Source organism: Stigmatopora nigra, unplaced genomic scaffold, assembly GCF_051989575.1.
Source record: "Stigmatopora nigra isolate UIUO_SnigA unplaced genomic scaffold, RoL_Snig_1.1 HiC_scaffold_25, whole genome shotgun sequence".
Taxonomy (NCBI): domain Eukaryota; kingdom Metazoa; phylum Chordata; class Actinopteri; order Syngnathiformes; family Syngnathidae; genus Stigmatopora; species Stigmatopora nigra.
Window position 1 is genome coordinate 1,909,232 of NW_027551604.1, and position 20,190 is coordinate 1,929,421.

A 20,190-nucleotide genomic window follows, 5' to 3' on the forward strand; every position below is an offset into this window, starting at 1 on the left:
CCCTCAAAAAAAAAATGACTTAAGAACAGAACTATTAAAATGAGTTTTTGGGGCTTTCCTTTGCCAAGTCACAACTCTCATACGAAGCCCCCCCGTCGGGTACTTAACCAATACCACATTGCAACCCGCTTTTTTTCGGGTTTGAAATTCCATTTGTGCCCATCACTGAGTCAAGTTTCCTTTAATAATAGGCTTGATTCATCAATATCCAGGAAAGTGTTGTTCTGCACTTTTTTATATTGACACCTACGGCGCTTTTACTGGGAACATATGCCCCCCCCCCTATTCATTCCAGTACCACCACAGTAGTTTAAAATGCAGCTGTGGGTTGAAGCACCTTGCGAAACAGGGAAAGTGTTACGTCTTTAAATTAAAACCTGTTGTATATATTCTAACCGCAGTCGGCTTTGCTTAATTCCCATCTCGCCCGTCGGGGTGTTAATTATTACCCCCAAAACCCCTCCAGAAATCATCCGTACCAAGAAAAAAATGCTTAAAAAATATTTACCGTATTTTCAGGACTATAAGGCGCACTTAAAAGTCTTAGATTTTCTCCAAAATAGACAGTGCGCCTTATAATCCAGTGCGCCTTATATATGGAAAAAACTGAAAACCAAAAACGAAAAACCACCACTGTCGGATATTAAAAAAAAACAAAGGCCTGAACTGAAAGAATACTGTTAAATATGCAGATGCCATCTTAGTTTACAAAATCTTCCATCATATAGTTCCTCCCACACTGCAAGATTTTATATAAAAAATCCAAAATGGCTGGCTCTAAAGGTGACTGTAAAGTAGTGAGTGCTTCATACCTGGAAGTCAATCGCAATTACCCTATTTTCACCACTATAAGGCGCACTTAAAAGTCTTACATTTTCTCCAAAATAGACAGTGCGCCTTATAATACAGTGCGCCTTATATATGGAAAAATGTCATTCATTGAGGGTGCGCCTTATAATACAGTGCGCCTTATAGTCATGAAAATACGGTAGTCACTAATACTAATAACTAGTGCAAAGAATGAGTAAATTATCCAAATGTTTATTAACAGAATTTTCCTTTTACATTATGAACAATATATTATGAACAAGAGAATAACATAAGAACATAAATACATGTCAATTCATGTTGTCTGCACATGCTAAAACACCCCCTAGCGGATAATACAAGAACTACACATTTTAAAGAAAATTCATATTTTTTTTATACAATGCAGCTTTCTTCCCGGGCCGCTCCAAACCACCAGACGGGCCAGATCTGGCCCGCGGGCCGTATGTTTGACACCCTCGGTTTAACGGATTTGGACGCCGGCTCTCCCACACACTTCGTCGCAGTGGCAGTAATGCGGCTGGGATCGGAAAAGCGGGGATTTGCCCAAAGGCAACAAGACCGGAGTAGAGCCATTTTTTACATACAATGACATGGATCCTAACCAACAACTTCCTGAAAATTCTCGCGACGCACCACACACAAAAAACCTCCAAAAGTAGTCCACAAAAAACCTTATTAAATGACTTAAAACTCCAAAATAATCAACCTTTTTCCCAATAAAAAAAAAAACATGGCTGTTCTTTGCTAGGATTAAGCCGTGATAACAATCAGTGGCGGTCACAGCCGGGCGACAATCCCGTCGTTTTTTTGTCTCCAGCGTGTGACCGGATGGGTTTTCTTTTTGTCCCGGACAACAGGAACGATCAGGCGAGTGAAAAGTATGGGAACGAGGACAGGAAATGGGTTTTTTTAGGGGGGTACTCCCACCTGTACGACTGTGGGAGAGTTGTTGTAGTGGAGGATGTGATGGCTAACTGGCTAACTGGCTAACTGGCTAACGGTAGAGGGAAAGATGTTGACTTTGTCTATTGAGTTGCACTGATTTTTACAGTTCTGGGGTTCTGGGTTCGATGCCAGATCGTTTTTTTACAGTGTGGAGTTGGTATGTTGTCTCCAGGGTTGTGTGGGTTTTCTCTGGGTACTCCGGTTTCCTCCCAAAAACCCAAAACATGCATGCTAAAATAATTTTTTTCTAGTGCTTTGCTATGATTGGTTATAATTTGTCTCATTTTGGCCTGCAATTGGCTGGATTTTATGGCCTGGTTGCCTAGGATAGGCTCAAGCACCCCCCTGTCATCCTGGAGGATTGTGGGTTCAGAAAATAAATAGATGAAAAAAATGCAGATACATTTTTTTTACAATTATTTTTAGAAAAGTGTTAGTATACCATGGAAATCATTTTCTTAGTCAGCTTTTTTTAGCTATTTTTCTAGTGAAATCAGTTTTTTTTTCTTAGAAAATAAACATTTTGTATATGACATTTGTATTGTTATAAAGACAGAAGAAAATTCCATTTCAAAATCCACAAAACTTTAAAAACAAACCAAAAATTGCGCACTCCTCTCGTCTTCTTTGCGCAGCAGTAATCATATGGCGCGCAGTAAATAAAACCTAAACTTTTTTATTATTACTGTATTTTCACGACTATAAGGCGCACCGCATTATAAGGCGCACCCTCAACGAATTACATTTTTTCCATATATAAGGCGCACTGTATTATAAGGCGCACTGTATATTTTGGAGAAAATTTAAGACTTTTAACAGCGCCTTATAGTGGTGAAAATACGGTAATTGCTATTGACTTCCAGGTATGAAGCACTCACTACTTTACAGTCACCTCTAGAGCCAGCCATTGTTGATGTTTTGGTATAAAATCTTGCAGTGGGGGAGGAGCTATATGATGGAAGATTTTGTAAACTAAGATGGCATCTGCATATTTAACAGTATTGAGTATTCAGTTCAGGCCTTTGTGTTTTTTTTAAATATCCGACAGTGGTGGTTTTTCGTTTTTGGTTTTCTGTTTTTTCCCTTATATAAGGCGCACTTGATTATAAGGCGCACAGTCTATTTTGGAGAAAATGTAAGACTTTTAAGTGCGCCTTATAGTCGTGAAAATACGGCAATACAAAGGAAAATAGTGGGCTTATTGTTAGTTCTATGTCATTTTGCAATGAGTTTGATCTAAAATTAAGCTGTATTCGGTGTATGATGATGGTTGGATTTTATAGAATTTTGCAACAATGCTATGTTCAAGTGTCGTCTTACAATCAGGGCTTGAAAAGATGAAAAAAAATGGCAGATTTTTTCCGTAGAGGCTCTTTGGCCGTCCGTCGGTCCGTCTTGGCTGATTTGCTTCAAAGTAAACTGGCATGAGCGCTTCACTTCCTTTTTGGCTCGGCTCAGAGCCGCACATGGCTTGCGTTTGGACTTGGAAGAATGTTGTTAGGAGATTCCTTCAGAGGACTTGAAACAAGTGAGGATTGGTCGCCGAGAATTGACGACAAATGGGGTTTTATAGGTGCATCTTTAAAGTGGTGTTGACATACTTATCAACTTATACACTTTTTCTCTATTTTATACAATTTTTCATCATTTCAAATTGTCTTTGCCAGGGGTGGGCAAACTACGGCCCGCGGGCCACAACTGGCCCGCTAGGCGTTTTAGTCCGGCCCGCCGACTTTGTCCAAATAATGTTTTTTCATTTTTTTATTTTATAATTTTTTAATTTTTTTTATTTGTTTTAATTTTTTTTAAATTTTGTAATTTTTTTAAATGTTTTAATTTTTTTAATGTTTTAAAAAAAATTTACCTTTTAAATTTTTTTAAATTTTTTACTTTTTTAAAAATGTTTTAAATTTTTATTTTATTTTCTATTTCTCATTTTTTGTTTATTTCCCAAGATGGCGCCGTCACGTTTATTTATTTACTTATTTTTTGGTGTTTTACAGCCCCTCCATCTTTTTTTAAATGACATTTTAATACTTCTTAATACATTCCTTTTTACTTCACTTTGTACTTTATACTTTTTACTTGATGAGTGATGAGTATGTTAATACTTTAGTCCCTTTTTTCTCTTTATCTTTCATATGTACTGTTAACGGATGCACTTTTTTATATGTATCCTATCTTGTATTGACCCCGCCCATCCGTCACATTTTTAAAGTCAATGTAACCCCCCACGGGCCCAAAATTTGCCTACCCACAATAACACACTTACTCAATAATAGTGCATATCACACATTACACAATTGCTTCCCATTTCCAAAGGAGGAGTCATATTGAAAGGTTTGAAAAACCATGACTTTTAGCTCCTCCCCCCTGCCCGAGTGGCCTCTAGTGTCTTCATCTGTAAAGCATCATCATCATCGTGTTTTCTGCTCTTGGACGGCCTCCTCTCACCTGTCAGCCCCCCTTCGTCAATGTGACAAACTCAAATAAACAAGTAAAATTAATCACACCATTACCACTCCATCCAGCAGCCATCTCCCTCCTTTTATTCGTTATCTTCCTCCTCCTCTTCCTCCTCCTCTTCTTCTTCCTTTACCCCCAATCCCCCCCCCCCCCCCCCCCCTACAGCTGGGATTTATTGCACTGTTATTTCCCTCCTTGCTGCTTCTTCCATTCACTGGCTTGGAACTACCAACCCCATGTGTGTGTGTGTATGTTTACATAATGTAATCTGATGGTCTGAATTTGATTGACAGTAATCCCTCAAATATCGCGGCCTCACGACATCACGTTTTTTTATTTGTGAAATATTATTATATATATTTTTTGAGTTCAACACCCAATTCCACGCCTTTTGATAATGACAAACGACCTCGGGTTCGATTTCCAACCGAGTGAACGGTCTTTTACGCCCGCGTGCTTTCAATGGGGAGGGGGTGACGTGAATGAAATAGGAGCAAAGCGGGGCACCAAAAAGCCAAAGAAGAGGGGGTGACGTGAATGAAATAGGAGCAAAGCGGGGCACCAAAAAGCCAAAGAGCGTGACGCGACAACTGGGCGTGCGCCGGCCGTCTTGTGCGGGTGATTCATGTCCGTGGCGGGCGCTTAAGCCCTTGCCAGTGCTGAAAACGACAAAAGACAAACTTGCTGCTAATCATGACGCAACCGTCGCTAACTACATACTCTTCCCGGTTGCCAGGGTTTTGTTCACCTTTGCCGTCCATGCCATTGAAAGCGACCAGTCCTCCCAGTTTAAATTCATTGGACGTCTATAAGTGTCAATGACAGGCAATGGGTTAATGTTTCTAGTAACTCTTGACTTTGAATAACTTGGCTCTTTGTGATCTGTAGTTATAACAAATATAGACGCTCCCTTACTTGGGAAAGATTTTTGAACTGAAAACAGAGAAAAAAATGGATTAAAAAATGACAATTATTGATTTAAAATGGGGAAAATCTGGAAATTTAATATAATTCTATACTTGAATAAAACAATGTTTATTTTAGATTTTTTAAAATATATTTTTAGATTTTACAAAATGATTTTTGAACTAAAAACTGAAAAAAATGATTAAAAAAATGACAATTATTGATTTAATAAGGGGAAAATCAGGAAATTTCATATAAATGTCTACTTTTCATTTGAACAAAACAATGTTTATTTTAGCTTTTTTAAAATATATTTTTAGGTTTTACCAAATGATTTTTGTACTAAAAATGCAGAAAAAAAATCGATTAATCAATGACTATTATTGATTTAAATGGGGGAAAATCAGGAAATTTAATATAAATCTATACTCCTCATTTAAATTTAATCCTAAAACAGAAAGGCAGCGCTCATACATTGCTTGCCTCCACACTATATTTATACAGTAAACACACTCAAATTCATCAAGGCCCATTAAAAACAAACACAAAATGAATTTTAAAAAATATAATTTGACAGATTAGATTTTTCATGCAGCTTCTACCAATTTACATTAAATCTCGGGAATTTTTTAAATTCATGTATTATTATTTACCACACAACCATCTTTTTTTAGCTCTTTTATTCCCCCACTTTAAAACATTTACCATTGTACCCAACTTATTCGGCACCCCCATTTAGTCTCTCGCCTTGACGTGACAAGAAGTAATCATAAGCCATACCCCCCCCACCCCCCATGCTGAACACACAAAGAAGCCAACCATTGTCGCAAAGCCTAATTAAACAACGGAATTAAACGTCAGCCAAGACTCCGCCCCCTTCTCCACCCATGACCAAATCACCCCAAATATCCACCCAATCCAACTTTAACTCAATTCTCGTCTTCCCCAGTCGCTAACGTCCTTAATTTTCTTCCACCCTGGACCCCTCCCCCCACATAGTCTCCGACACCCCCGCGGTCCTCACCACGAAAGACCAACCGTGCGTATTGGCATGACCACCGAACATGTGCTTGGATTATTGGAGCGCTATGAAAGAGAAACGGCCAATTTAATCCAACACATAGCGCCGATGGGGCCTTCGTGTCAAGGGTTATCCTGGAAAATCACTCTGGTGGGGTTTGGGGGGGTCTAAATTAAAATCTCCAAACTAGACACCCCCCTCCTCCCCCCAAAAATGTGTGGGGGGGGGGGACCCTGACTGGCAGCAATAAATAGATTCTTTCTCTAACATGCTTAATCCTGCTAAATAGCAACAAATCCTATTAGGGCATGAATGATAAATCCTCCCAATTCCTCCCAATTCCTCCCCCCATACCGCCGAGACCAAGGAACCTAAATGAAACCCCCCCACGCCCCCCCCTAGTACTTCACACCCTAACACTCTAGTTTTTATGTCTGTCCGTGTACTATTTCATTTTTTATGGTAAATTAGCGGTTTTACACCCAGCTAATGAGTTAGCATACATGTTGTACTTTCGTACTTTGTTCTGACATACAGTAATTTTATAACTATTTAGCATATGGTTAGCTTAGCATGAATGTTGATAGGACGTATGTTTTTTTTTTTGATAATTTGAATTTGTTTACGCCGTTTCACAACCTTTGTGTAGTATGTAATCATAGCTAGGGTTAGCTTAGCAACCTTTGTGTAGTACGCAATCATAGCTAGGGTTAGCTTAGCATGCATGTTGTTGTTATGTTGGTGGAACATGTTTTTTTTGATAATTTCAATTTGTTTACACCGTTTCACAACCTTTGTAAAGTACGCAATCATAGCTAGGGTTAGCTTAGCAACCTTTGTGTAGTACGCAATCATAGCTAGGGTTAGCTTAGCATGCATGTTTTTGGTATATTGGCGGAACTTATGTTTTTTTGATAATTTCTATTTGTTTACGCCGTTTCACAACCTTTGTAAAATACATAATCATAGCTAAGGTTAGCTTAGCTTTGTGTAGTACGCAATCATAGCTAGGGTTAGCTTAGCATGCATGTTTTTGGTATGTTGGTGGAATGTTTGTTTTTTTGATCATTTCAATTTGTTTACGCCGTTTCACAACCTTTGTAAAATACATAATCATAGCTAAGGTTAGCTTAGCAACCTTTGTGTAGTATGCAATCGTAACTAGGGTTAGCTTAGCATGCATGTTTTTGGAGTGTGGGAGGAGTTAAGATGACATACTGAATGGGTGGCCATCCAATCGCAGGGCATGAGGAAAAGGATAATTGATTGTAGCTAAGGTTAGCCATTTTAGCATACAATTAGCTTAGCATGAATGTTTGTGGGATGTTGGGGGAAATAGGAGTACCCGGAGAAAACCCACGCAGGCCTGAAAAGAACATGGAAACTTTACACAAGTAGACAGACCTGGATTTGAACCCAGGACAATAGAGTTGTGAGGCCAGCATGTTAACCACTCATTCACCGGACTGCATAATGATACAAAAACATTTTTTAAAGTAAAAATTAAGTATTTATTTTGAAATTCTAACTTTTAAGACCCCAAATTTACTTTAAAATCATTTTTTTTCTTCTTCTCAGAGGATCATTTTTTACAGTGCAAGTTTTAAGTACATTTTTTTTTGTAAAAACAATCTTGTTTCAGCCATTTTGGCTCTAATCTGGATCGTCTCGATCACTAGTATCAGCCAAAAACGTCATTTTGGACTGCTAATATTGTCATGCTTTAAGCCCACTTTTTCACTATGTAAATATAGCGTGTCAGCAAGCAATGTACCCAAACAGTCAAGCTGTAAGCGTCATACAGCGACATCTACACCATCTTGAATTTAGTGCATATTAACCACTACTTGTGTGGTTTAGTCTTACGTATAATTGTCAATGTTTTACATCCAATAGTGGAATACTCGTAGGTTCCATAGCAGGAAAACATGGAAGCCCCGTGACGTTGTAACCTTTGGACAAAGGAGGTCTATCTTACTTACAAGCGGTGCGGCACAGGTGTCACTTCTGGTTTTCTGGCCCGCCGTACAGTGGACGCATTGTTCGCCAAGCCCTTGCCCGGGTCTTTGTGGGCGTGGTCTATTGCATTGAGTCTGCTTAGAAAGACACGTTTAGCTACGATTATAAGCCAAATGTTTTTTATTGTATGACAAAAAAAATAAGACAAAAATTGGTCTTATACTCGACAAAATTTAAGTTGATGGTAATAACTTGCAAAAAATTTAGATTTGAAGGGGAAAACACATTTGGGAATTTGCTGTAACAGTCACTAGCAGCCGTGTGTAGGTTAAAATATTTATAAACAGAATAAAGTACTTTTCTTTGGAATTATACTCAAAAAAACGAGCTGGCTCTAGAGGTGACTGTGTAGTACCCTTCAGAAAGAGTGCTAAATTAGCCAAAGAACATAGCGTATTTTCACGACTATAAGGCGCACCGACCGCATTATAAGGCGCACCCTCAATGAATTATTTTTTTCCATATATAAGGCGCACTGTATTATAAGGCACACTGTCTATTTTGGAGAAAATTTAAGACTTAAGGGCGCTTTATAGTGGTGAAAATACGGTAATTGCTATTGACTTCCAGGTATGAAGCACTCACTACTTTACAGTCACCTCTAGAGCCAGCCATTGTTGATGTTTTTTTTGCATAAAATCTTGCAGTGGGGGGGAGCTATATGATGGAAGAAGATGTAAACTAAGATGGCATCTGCATATTTTTATCAGTATTGTTTCAGTTCAGGCGTTTCTGTTTTTTTTAATATCCGACAGTGGGGGTTTTCTGTTTTTTCCACATATAAGGCACACTGGGTTATAAGGCGCACTGCCTATTTTGGAGAAAATTTAAGACTTTGAAGTGCGCCTTATAGTCGTGAAAATACGCTACCTGGAACGTAATAGCAATTAGCATATGTGAACTATCGTCTCTGAAGCTCTTGGCCAATCATCTTAAAGCTTGGCTGTCAAATTGCCATATTAATGCAATGTAAAAGTATGCTGCTTGTTAATGTGTGTCATTGTTTATCTTCAACCTACACAATTGACTAAAGTTCATTAATATATATACCGTCCCTTTATTAAATCAATCAAACTCAAATTTGAATGTGGTACAGGTAGCATGAGTCAAAAACTGGTAAAAAAAAAACTGGCACTATTTCTAAAACTGGAAAGAATGACTGGCATTTCACGGAATTTTGACTTAGTAAACTCCATCACCCTTTTGAGTGACACGTGCCACGGTCAAAGAAATTCAACCGGTAATCCATTCTTTCAGCGTCCAAGCCAAAACCAGCCCCGTCACGCTCCATTTTGGAGCGTTAAAGTGCCCCGTGGTCGGTCCGAGAAGGAGCTTGAATTTGTGGCGCTTACTCACTCTTGTGATTCATTCCACGCCGGCTTTCTGGCACGCGGCGATATTTGGAGATCAAACGTGTCTGAAAGAGCGTAGTCATCATCTTATCCCCGCGAGATGCGATAAAGGGACCTCTGTTTTGGGCCACAACACAAGGAGAGAGAGCACATCTCTTTGATGACCAAAGCACAGGCCATAAAGCTTATCTCCCTCCCTGACAAAAACATACACACACACACAGAGCCAGGCTACTACTACAACTACTACTACGACTACTACTACGGCTACTATGACTACTACTACAACTACTACTACGACTACTACTACGGCTACTATGACTACTACTACAACTACTACTACGACTACTACTACGGCTACTATGACTACTACTACGGCTACTATGTCTACGACTACTACTACGGCTACTACTACGACTACTACTACGGCTACTACTACGGCTACTACTACGACTACTACTACGACTACTACTACGACTACTACTACGACTACTACTAAGACTACTACTAAGACTAGTACTACGACTACTACTACTATGACTACTACTACTATGACTACTACTACTATGACTACTACTACTATGACTACTACTACTATGACTACTACTACTATGACTACTACTACTATGACTACTACTACTATGACTACTACTACGACTACTACTACTATGACTACTACTACTACTATGACTACTACTACTATGACTACTACTACTATGACTACTACTACTATGACTACTACTACTATGACTACTACTACTATGACTACTACGACTATGACTGCTATGACTACTATGACTACTATGACTACTATGACTACTATGACTACTATGACTACTATGACTACTATGACTACTATGACTACTACTACTATGACTACTATGACTACTACTACTATGACTACTACAACTGACTACTATGACTACTACTACTATGACTACTATATCTACTACTACAATTACCACTACTTCGACTCTTACTACTATGACCACTCACTCCTACTACGACTACTACTACTATGACCACTCACTGCTACTACGACTACTACTATGACTACTACTATGACTATTACTATGACTATTACTATGACTACTACTATGACTACTACTATGACTATGACTACTACTACTATGACCACTGCTACTACGACTACAATGGCTACTACTGCTATGACCATTGCTACTACGACTACTATGACTACTACTACTACTACCACTACTATGACTACTACGACTACTATGAGTACTACTATGACTATGACTACTACTATGACAACTACTCCCACTACTCTGACTACATTGATGTCTAAGCCCGCCTGACTTGAAAGTTATTGCCTGCACAGGATATTTGATGATCTCCCGCCAACAAGTGCTATTGACTTTTTTTGACGGTGGTTCTTTCTTTCCGTCCTTTCAACAACGGCGCAATCTTGAAAGTTGCAATCTCAGTGCAATTCACAGCTCCTGCGCCGCGCACGGGGGGTGCTCGCGGTGGTCCATAGACAAGGCCGCCTCTTGACTCCCGACAACTTGCGGTTGATTAAGAGTAAAGGAAGTGGCCTTTAATCTGAGGCCGCTCCAGCTGGGAGCGGCCCAAACGGGTGCCCACAAAAGGGGAAGTGTGTTCAAGTCGCTGTTTTGGGGGGCTTTCTTCGTCTCTTTGGTGACCGGAACGTTGCCTGTCATATAAAAAAATATATTTTCTTATTTTTTTGGGACTAGTCGCTCCTTATTGTCGGTGCTTTAATCTGGATGACGATGATATAGCGTGAATGAAAAATAGATTTAATAATTTATTTGGGGAGGGATGTTTATAAGTTTAGTTTGGAGAATATTCCAATGCTTAATTGTTGATTATTTATGAATTATTTATCTGTTTGGTTGTTGTTGAGATTGGTGCACTTTGTGCAACCTATTAATGTTGTTTATACATACACATACATATATTTATACACATTTACATACTTATATATACACCTACATACTTATATATACACATACATATATATACACACACATACATATATATATATATATATATATATATATATATATACATAGATATATTTATACACATATACATATATATACATATACATATATCTATACACACACATATCTATATATATATATATATATATATATATATATATATATATATATATATATATATATATATATATATATACATACACATGCATATATATATGCACATATGTACTTCTATATACACACATATACATATATTTATACACATGCATATATATATATATATATATATATATATATATATATATATATATATATATATATATATATATATATACACATATACATATATTTATTGATACATATATGTACTTATATATACACATATACATACATATATATATATATATATATATATATATATATATATATATATATATATATATATATATATATATATATATATATATATATATATATATATATATATATATATATATATATATATATATATATATATATATATATATATATATATATATATATATATATATATATATATAGATATATATATAGATATATATATAGATATATATATATATATATATATATATATATCTATATATATATCTATATATATATCTATATATATATATATATATATATATATATATATATATATATATATATATATATATACACATATATGTATTTTTACTATACATGTACATATTTATGGGTTTGTTTGTTTATGACTAAGGGTTAGCCTACTTATTTATTGATAATTTTCTTATTTCTTGTTTTTATTTATTTGTTTGCACAATTATATCACCGATACTTTTCGCACTTTTGGTCGCTATGCTAGCTCTACTTCGCTACTGTATTTCATTCCTTGGTTATTTAAGATCCCCATATTTCTTTTAGCTAACACTTGTCGTAAAAAAACAAACAAAACAAAGCACGAGAACTACATTTCTATTCACTAAAAGCCTTTGAAAATACTTGTACACACGAATGTCAAACACAGGAAACGGGAGGAGGAGGAGGAGGAGGATTTCTTCCTACATATGTTTTCTCTCCCAATTAGTCTCTGACCAACTGGAAAACAACATCATCAGCAAAAGAGGGCAAAGAAGGTCATTTTTGTAGTCCGTTGAAGAAGTGAAGAGGCGCCGGATGTCATTTTCTTGCCCCCGAAAGCAGCCAGGGCCTCATTCCTTTCATCTTGGCTATTGTTCGGGTGCATTTCCTCCTCCTATGTCACCCGGGCAGGAGAAAGAACAGCGCTAGCTAGCTAGCGCACACTTTGATCTCTACATTTTATGCTCCCATGTCAACGTATTGTCTCTTAAGTCCTAATTAAGACCTCCGAGAAACTTGTTGACTTCACAAAGACTTGTGTTTGGGGTAGTGGGTCGTGGGGTAGTGGGGTGTATGCGGGTGTGTCTGGACATAGCTGGAGTGTAACATGGATTAGCCCAAAACACACACTTACACACACATCACGTCTTTTGCCCCACGGCATTCAAAGCATGGCTCGAACACAAGAATGGAGTCATTCATTTACTGTTGGAGGGTCGCTCAAGTGGAGTGTAACAGCCGCCGCCGTGAGTGACGCGCCGCGAGCTCTTGCGTCACACACTAGCGCTCGGAAACAAGATGAGGTTTTTTTGTGTTGGGTTGCTAGGAATGAATGCAGTAATTCCTTGATTATTGTGTCTTCACTTATGGCGGATTTACTACTATCGGAGTTTGCTGTTTAATAAACTCGGGTATTTTAAATTATTTTAGATTTTTGAGAGTCTCCTGTTGTGCGCCATTTAATATACCCGTGTTTATTAAATGGCAAATTAGCTTTTTGGCAAGATTTGTACGTGAACGGACATTTGGTCGCCGAATTTTTGCTCGCTGGGCTTTTGCTCGCCGGTCTTTTGGTTGCCGGTCAAATGTACTTGGATATTAAACAGTACTTAGATATTAAACTCTCTCTCATGAATATAATTTTGAGATCTGGTTTCAACAGTAAACTCTCTGTCACCAAAAGACCGGCGACCAAACGTCCGGGCGACCAAACGTCGGGGCCACCAAACGTCCGGGCGACCAAACGTCCGGGCCACCAAACGTCCGGGCCACCAAACGTCCGGGCCACCAAACGTCCGGGCGACCAAACGTCCGGGCCACCAATCGTCCGGGCCACCAAACGTCCGGGCCTCCAATCGTCCGGGCCACCAAACGTCCGGGCGACCAAACGTCTGGGCGACCAAACGTCCGAGCACCAAGTTGAAGCCACTTTTGTTACTATGACTCAGCACTAAAGATTTTTATTTTCATATAATTAGTTTATAAAAATGCTGAAAGTCGTATGCTCTGTCACAAAAACAATAAAACACTAATTTATTCATTTTGGGAACCAATAGAATTGTCCGAAAGCTAATTAGTAACCTATTAATAAAGTTTAGCTGACCTATCTGACTGTTTTTTTTTGTTGACATACCCATTCATTGAAGCATTGCGCCTTATAGTACGTAAATACTATACTTTTTGCTCAATTTGTGTACTAACTACCTCATTTCAAAAGCCTCCCAAATTTCCCTGGCACGGCAACAGCATTCCTTGATTGACACTTTTGTCGGATTTTATTTGGGTGCCTCCAAACCCTAATATAACCGTCACTTTGACAGCAGTTTTCCCGCAAAAACACCAAGTAGAAAAAACGCCGAACAAATACGACACAGAAGTCAAGCAACATTCTCTATTTGCTCATTTTAGAAAAACTTTTTAGTGATTTATGACTTTACAAATACGCCGTTTTAGCACCCCCATGCTGTGCCACAAAGCATTTACACCTATTTTTTTGTTAATTGTAGGGTTTTTAAAATGTTTGTCTACTTTTGTTTGACAGGTTGTCTCACGCCCAGAGGTCTGCCGTCAAAGTTTTACGTCGTATGCAGTACTTTGTGGCCCGTAAAAAGTTCCAGGTACGAAAGATATATGAGAGTAACGACATATTTTGCATAAGAAGGAATGGCAATATGTTATGCGCATATTTTTTCAGGGTTTGTATGATGTTAGTCACATTTAAATGCCTGAAATACTGCACTTACACGTGACTTTTTTGTGCTTGTGTTAATTACCTGTCTGAGATATGTTAGGTACAAATATGTAATAACATAATTACTATAATTAGCGATAAATACAAAGGCAAACAGGAAGATGAAAATTATAGTGGGGGAAAAAAATCATCCCTATGCAGTTTTTGCTTGGCTTTATAATATCGGTCAACCTGTAAAAAGGTAATAATTGGTAAACAAAACAAAACATAACATGGTTGATGTCACTGATGCTAAGCTAAATGCTATCATTATAAATTTAATACAATAGAGTAAGTTTTGCTGTTTTCTTTCCCTTTTTTAGAAAAAATAAAGCTAATTCAATTATCGCAAGGCTATAAAAGTGCTAAGTTAACAGATTTATACCGTCATTTCATTTCAATATGACTTATGTTAAGCTAAGTAGCCCAACAGAAGCATTTTTAGACCTTGTAAATTGAGTTTTGTTTTTTTCTTTCCCTTTTTTTCAAAATTAAAGTTAATCCAATTATCGCAAGGCTATAAAAGTGCTAAGTTAACAGATTTATACCGTCATTTCATTTCAATATGACTTATGTTAAGCTAAGTAGCCCAACAGAAGCATTTTTAGACCTTGTAAATTGAGTTTTGTTTTTTTCTTTCCCTTTTTTTAAAAATTAAAGTTAATCCAATTATCGCAAGGCTATAAAAGTGCTAAGTTAACAGATTTATACCGTCATTTCATTTCAATATGACTTATGTTAAGCTAAGTAGCCCAACAGAAGCATTTTTAGACCTTGTAAATTGAGTTTTGTTTTTTTCTTTCCCTTTTTTTCAAAATTAAAGTTAATCCAATTATCGCAAGGCTATAAAAGTGCTAAGTTAACAGATTTATACCGTCATTTCATTTCAATATGACTTATGTTAAGCTAAGTAGCCCAACAGAAGCATTTTTAGACCTTGTAAATTGAGTTTTGTTTTTTTCTTTCCCTTTTTTTAAAAATTAAAGTTAATCCAATTATCGCAAGGCTATAAAAGTGCTAAGTTAACAGATTTATACCGTCATTTCATTTCAATATGACTTATGTTAAGCTAAGTAGCCCAACAGAAGCATTTTTAGACCTTGTAAATTGAGTTTTGTTTTTTTCTTTCCCTTTTTTTAAAAATTAAAGTTAATCCAATTATCGCAAGGCTGTAAAAGTGCTAAGTTAACAGTTTTATACCTGCATTTAATTACAATATGACTTATGTTAAGCTAAGTTGCGCAACAGAAGCACTTTTAGCCCTTGTAAATTGAGTTTTGCTTTTTACTTTCCCTTTTTTTAAAAAAATTAAAGTTAATCCAATTATCGCAAGGCTATAAAAGTGCTAAGTTAACAGTTTTATACCTGCATTTAATTACAATATGACTTATGTTAAGCTAAGTAGCGCAACAGAAGCATTTTTAGCCCTTATAAATTGAGTTTTGTTTTTTTCTTTCCCTTTTTTTTCTTAAATTAAAGTTAATCTAATCACTGCAAGGTAATAAAAGTGCTAAACTAACATTTCCATACCTGCATTTAATTACAATATGATCTATGTTAAGCTAAGTAGCCAAACAGAAGTATATTTAGCCCTTCAAAATTGAGTTTTGCTTTTTACTTTCCCTTTTTTTTAAATTAAAGCTAATGCAATCACTGTAATGTTATGAATGGGCTAAACTAACATTTCTATACCGACATTTAATTACAATATGATTTATGTTAAGCTAAGTTGCGCAACAGAAGTATTTTTAGAGTTTTGCTTTTTACTTTCCCTTTTTTTTTAAAAATTAAAATTAATCCAATCCTGTCCACTATGGGAAACATTTTCTACGATTTATTATTATTATTAAATTATTTTTACTATCACTTCATAAGAGGAATTACAATCATTAATAAGGGCACCAATTGGCCCAAGTTGCCAAGTATACAAATACAAGCACCTAGCATAAAACGCATGAGTACAACCTGTTGTGTACTGTTTAGCCAACTTTGTGGTTGTGTATGTGGGTGTGTGTGTGGGTATGTTTTCAATTAAAGCTCTTCTAAGTGATCTCAGCTGTAAACTAGAGTTCACCGGGTTGTTTCTTATGCCCTGTTGTACCCACGTCACTCTGAATAAAGCTGAGAAATGTTGCTAATGTGATAGCTTTCTACATTGCTATGCACTTGTCAAATTACACACACACACACACACATACAAATATGCACATACACACGTACACAAACAGAGTTAACAATGAACCCTTTGCACCCGTTGGGGGTTGGGAAAGGTTTTTTGGGGACAGGGCAATAGCGCAGGTTGACAATGGCTTTTGTTATATTCATGTTTTTGTGTGTTTTTGTGTTTTTGTGTGTGACCCACAGCAAGCACGTAAGCCATACGATGTGCGGGATGTGATCGAACAGTACTCGCAAGGACATCTTAACATGATGGTGCGCATCAAAGAGTTGCAGAGAAGGTAAAATATATATATTTTTTCAAAAATGTATCAAAACTGCAGTAAAATCCTCTTAAATTTTGGTGCCGTAAGCATTTTATTCAACATGACATGAAAATATTAGGTGCTCGGACGTTTGGTCGCCGGGCTTTTGGTCGCCCGGATGTTTGGTCGCCCGGACGTTTGGTCACCCGGACGTTTGGTCGCCCAGACGTTTGGTCGCCCGGACGTTTGGTCGCCCGGACGTTTGGTCGGCCGGACGTTTGGTCGGCCGGACGTTTGGTCGGCCGGACGTTTGGTCGGCCGGACGTTTGGTCGGCCGGACGTTTGGTCGGCCGGACGTTTGGTCGGCCGGACGTTTGGTCGGCCGGACGTTTGGTCGCCCGGACGTTTGGTCGCCCGGACGTTTGGTCGCCGGTCTTTTGGTCCCCGGTCAAATGGTCACAGAGTTTACTGTTGAAACCAGCTCTTAAAATTATATTCATGAGAGAGAGAGTTTAATTTTTAAGTACTGTTGACCAGCGACCAAAAGACTGGCGACCAAAAGACTGGCGACCAAAAGACTGGCGACCAAAAGACTGGCGACCAAAAGACTGGCGACCAAAAGACTGGCGACCAAAAGACTGGCGACCAAAAGACTGGCGACCAAAAGACTGGCGACCAAAAGAATGGCGCCCAAAAAGACTGGCGACCAAAAAGACTGGCGACCAAAAGACTGGCGACCAAAAGACTGGCGACCAAGAAGACTGGCGACCAAGAAGACTGGCGACCAAGAAGACTGGCGACCAAGAAGACTGGCGACCAAGAAGACTGGCGACCAAGAAGACTGGCGACCAAAAGACTGGCGACCAAAAGACTGGCGACCAAAAGACTGGCGACCAAAAGACTGGCGACCAAAAGACTGGCGACCAAAAGACTGGCGACCAAAAGACTGGCGACCAAAAGACTGGCGACCAAAAGACTGGCAACCAAAAGACTGGCAACCAAAAGACTGGCGACCAAACGTCTGGTCACAAAATATTATGTTGCAAAACAGGACCTATGAAGCTTTAAAAATTATGGAAAGCAGAACAGTAAAGAATCCACACATGCACATTCCATTTTGAAATGTCTATTTCATGATTTATGGTTACTGATATCCATATGTTTCATTTATTGCCAGTTTTGCATCTTTCAACTCATTTTTTTTAAAATTTTTAACCTTCTCAGGTTGGACGGCACTCTCGGAAAGCCTGGAATGTTCCTTCCAGGTAAACAAACACACATACAATATCCAATAATTTTTTTTATCACTTTATAAGGGGAATTGCAATCATTAATAAGGCTAGCAATTAGCCAAAGTTGACAATTATGTCATAAACTCAATCTGAACATGACCTAATGAGCAAAAACCTCAATAGATGAATACTAAAAGTAGTTGACATATTTTTACAGTGGTTTGACTTAAAACAGGCGCAAGTGAACATGTGTTTTGATTTTGGTCACAGACACAAAAAAACAACACTGTATTATGTTAGGATTTACAGGGAGGTTTTGGCCCATATTATTTTTTCAAAAAAATAATCTTTGGACATGTCACTTTTGGTCTAAATATAACGGCGGACCGAGTGTGACGCCCTGCTTAATCCTTCGCCTGGTGTGACTGCCAAGTGACTTTGCACACTTGAGCTGTGTGAAATTCAAGCAAAACATGACGTGTGTCATATATATATCGTCTTTTTTGCACATGTTTTTTGAGAAATGTCAATGTTGTAAAAATGGACACTCACTAGGAATTTAGACGAAACTCCCAAGGGTAAATATTTTTTTATGGAAATCGCTAACTTGAGTGTTTTAGAGAGGAATTAGCTAAAAGTAGATGGCGGGCCGCTTTAACGTTAACTTGATTTTATGTGGGCCATTTTTGATGTAATATTTAGATTGTTTTATTTTATAAATGGATTAAAAGAACTGGATTAAAAGCCCTGAATATTCATTTTTTTGTAGATTTAAAACAATGTTTATTTTAGGGTGTTTTTATATAGATTTTTAGATTTTACAACATGATTTTTGAACTAAAAACTGAAAAAAATGGATAAAAATATGACAATTATTGATTTAAAAGGGAAAATCAGGAAATTTAATATATATGTTTAGATTTTACAAAATTATTTTTGAACTAAAAACAGAAAATATTGATTAAATAATTACAATTTTTGATTTAAAAAAGAAAATGAGGAAATTTTTATATACATAGTCTTCATTTGAATTTTATCCTAAAACAGAATAGGACTAAATCTTCATTTTGTATAGATCTAAAACAATGTTTATTTTAGCTTTTTTTATATATTTTTTTTTAGATTTTACAAAATTATTTTTGAACTAAAAACTGAAAAAAATGATTAAAAAATGTCAATTTTTGATTTAAAAAGGAGAAAATCCGGAAATTTAATATACATCCTAAAACAGAAAGTCTGCACTCATCATTTACTTTCCCGGGCCACACAAAATGATACAGTGGGCCAAATTTGGCCCCCGGGCCGCCACTTTAACACACATATACCCCTTATTTTTTTAGGTGTGGGTCCTCCAATATTTGCCTTTTCCCGATTGAGTCCTCAATCAAATATTGAAGTAGTTTCATAGAATACACGATAAACTACAAAAAACGTAATGCTACAACTAGCCAAAACAACACTGACAACGTTAGTATTATAAACCTTCAAATACCGAATATTCATCACCCGAAATATGATATCAGAATCTTGTTTATTTGACCTCTTTTACGCTATGCTATGCTAAAAATGCTATATTCAGACATCAACATTTGTCTTTTGTTTGTTAGGTAAAGGCGAAGATAAAGAATTCCCTACAATCGGAGCGCGCCTGATTCGTCTAGAAGATAAGGTATGTACGGCACCCTTTTTGGCATTTTCTGTGCTTTATCTCTCACAGATTACATCTTATTTGGCGCCTCCATATTTAATATACATGCAGTTCCAAGGTCAAAAATACTAGGGTTAAGTCTAGGGTTTTTAAATGATTGTTGTGATCTGATTACTAAATTTGGAAAGTGGAATTTTTCCTTTTCTATTGATCTGGTCTGAAAAAGATTTGATATTTATTTACTATTTGCTCAAATTTATTCTGTTTT

At 37.1% G+C, this 20,190-nt stretch overlaps 1 protein-coding gene across 1 annotated transcript in view; it reads left to right on the top strand.

The window, feature by feature from the left end:
- The window catches only part of kcnq1.2 (potassium voltage-gated channel, KQT-like subfamily, member 1.2), a 113,220-nt gene that overhangs the window by 52,839 nt on the left and 40,191 nt on the right, over positions 1-20,190 (top strand). Inside the window, exons 16-19 of the mRNA XM_077711220.1 lie at positions 14,431-14,506; positions 16,984-17,078; positions 18,267-18,307; positions 19,882-19,943. Of these exons, the coding sequence (XP_077567346.1) occupies positions 14,431-14,506; positions 16,984-17,078; positions 18,267-18,307; positions 19,882-19,943 (274 nt within the window). The remainder of the gene's footprint in view (positions 1-14,430; positions 14,507-16,983; positions 17,079-18,266; positions 18,308-19,881; positions 19,944-20,190) is intronic.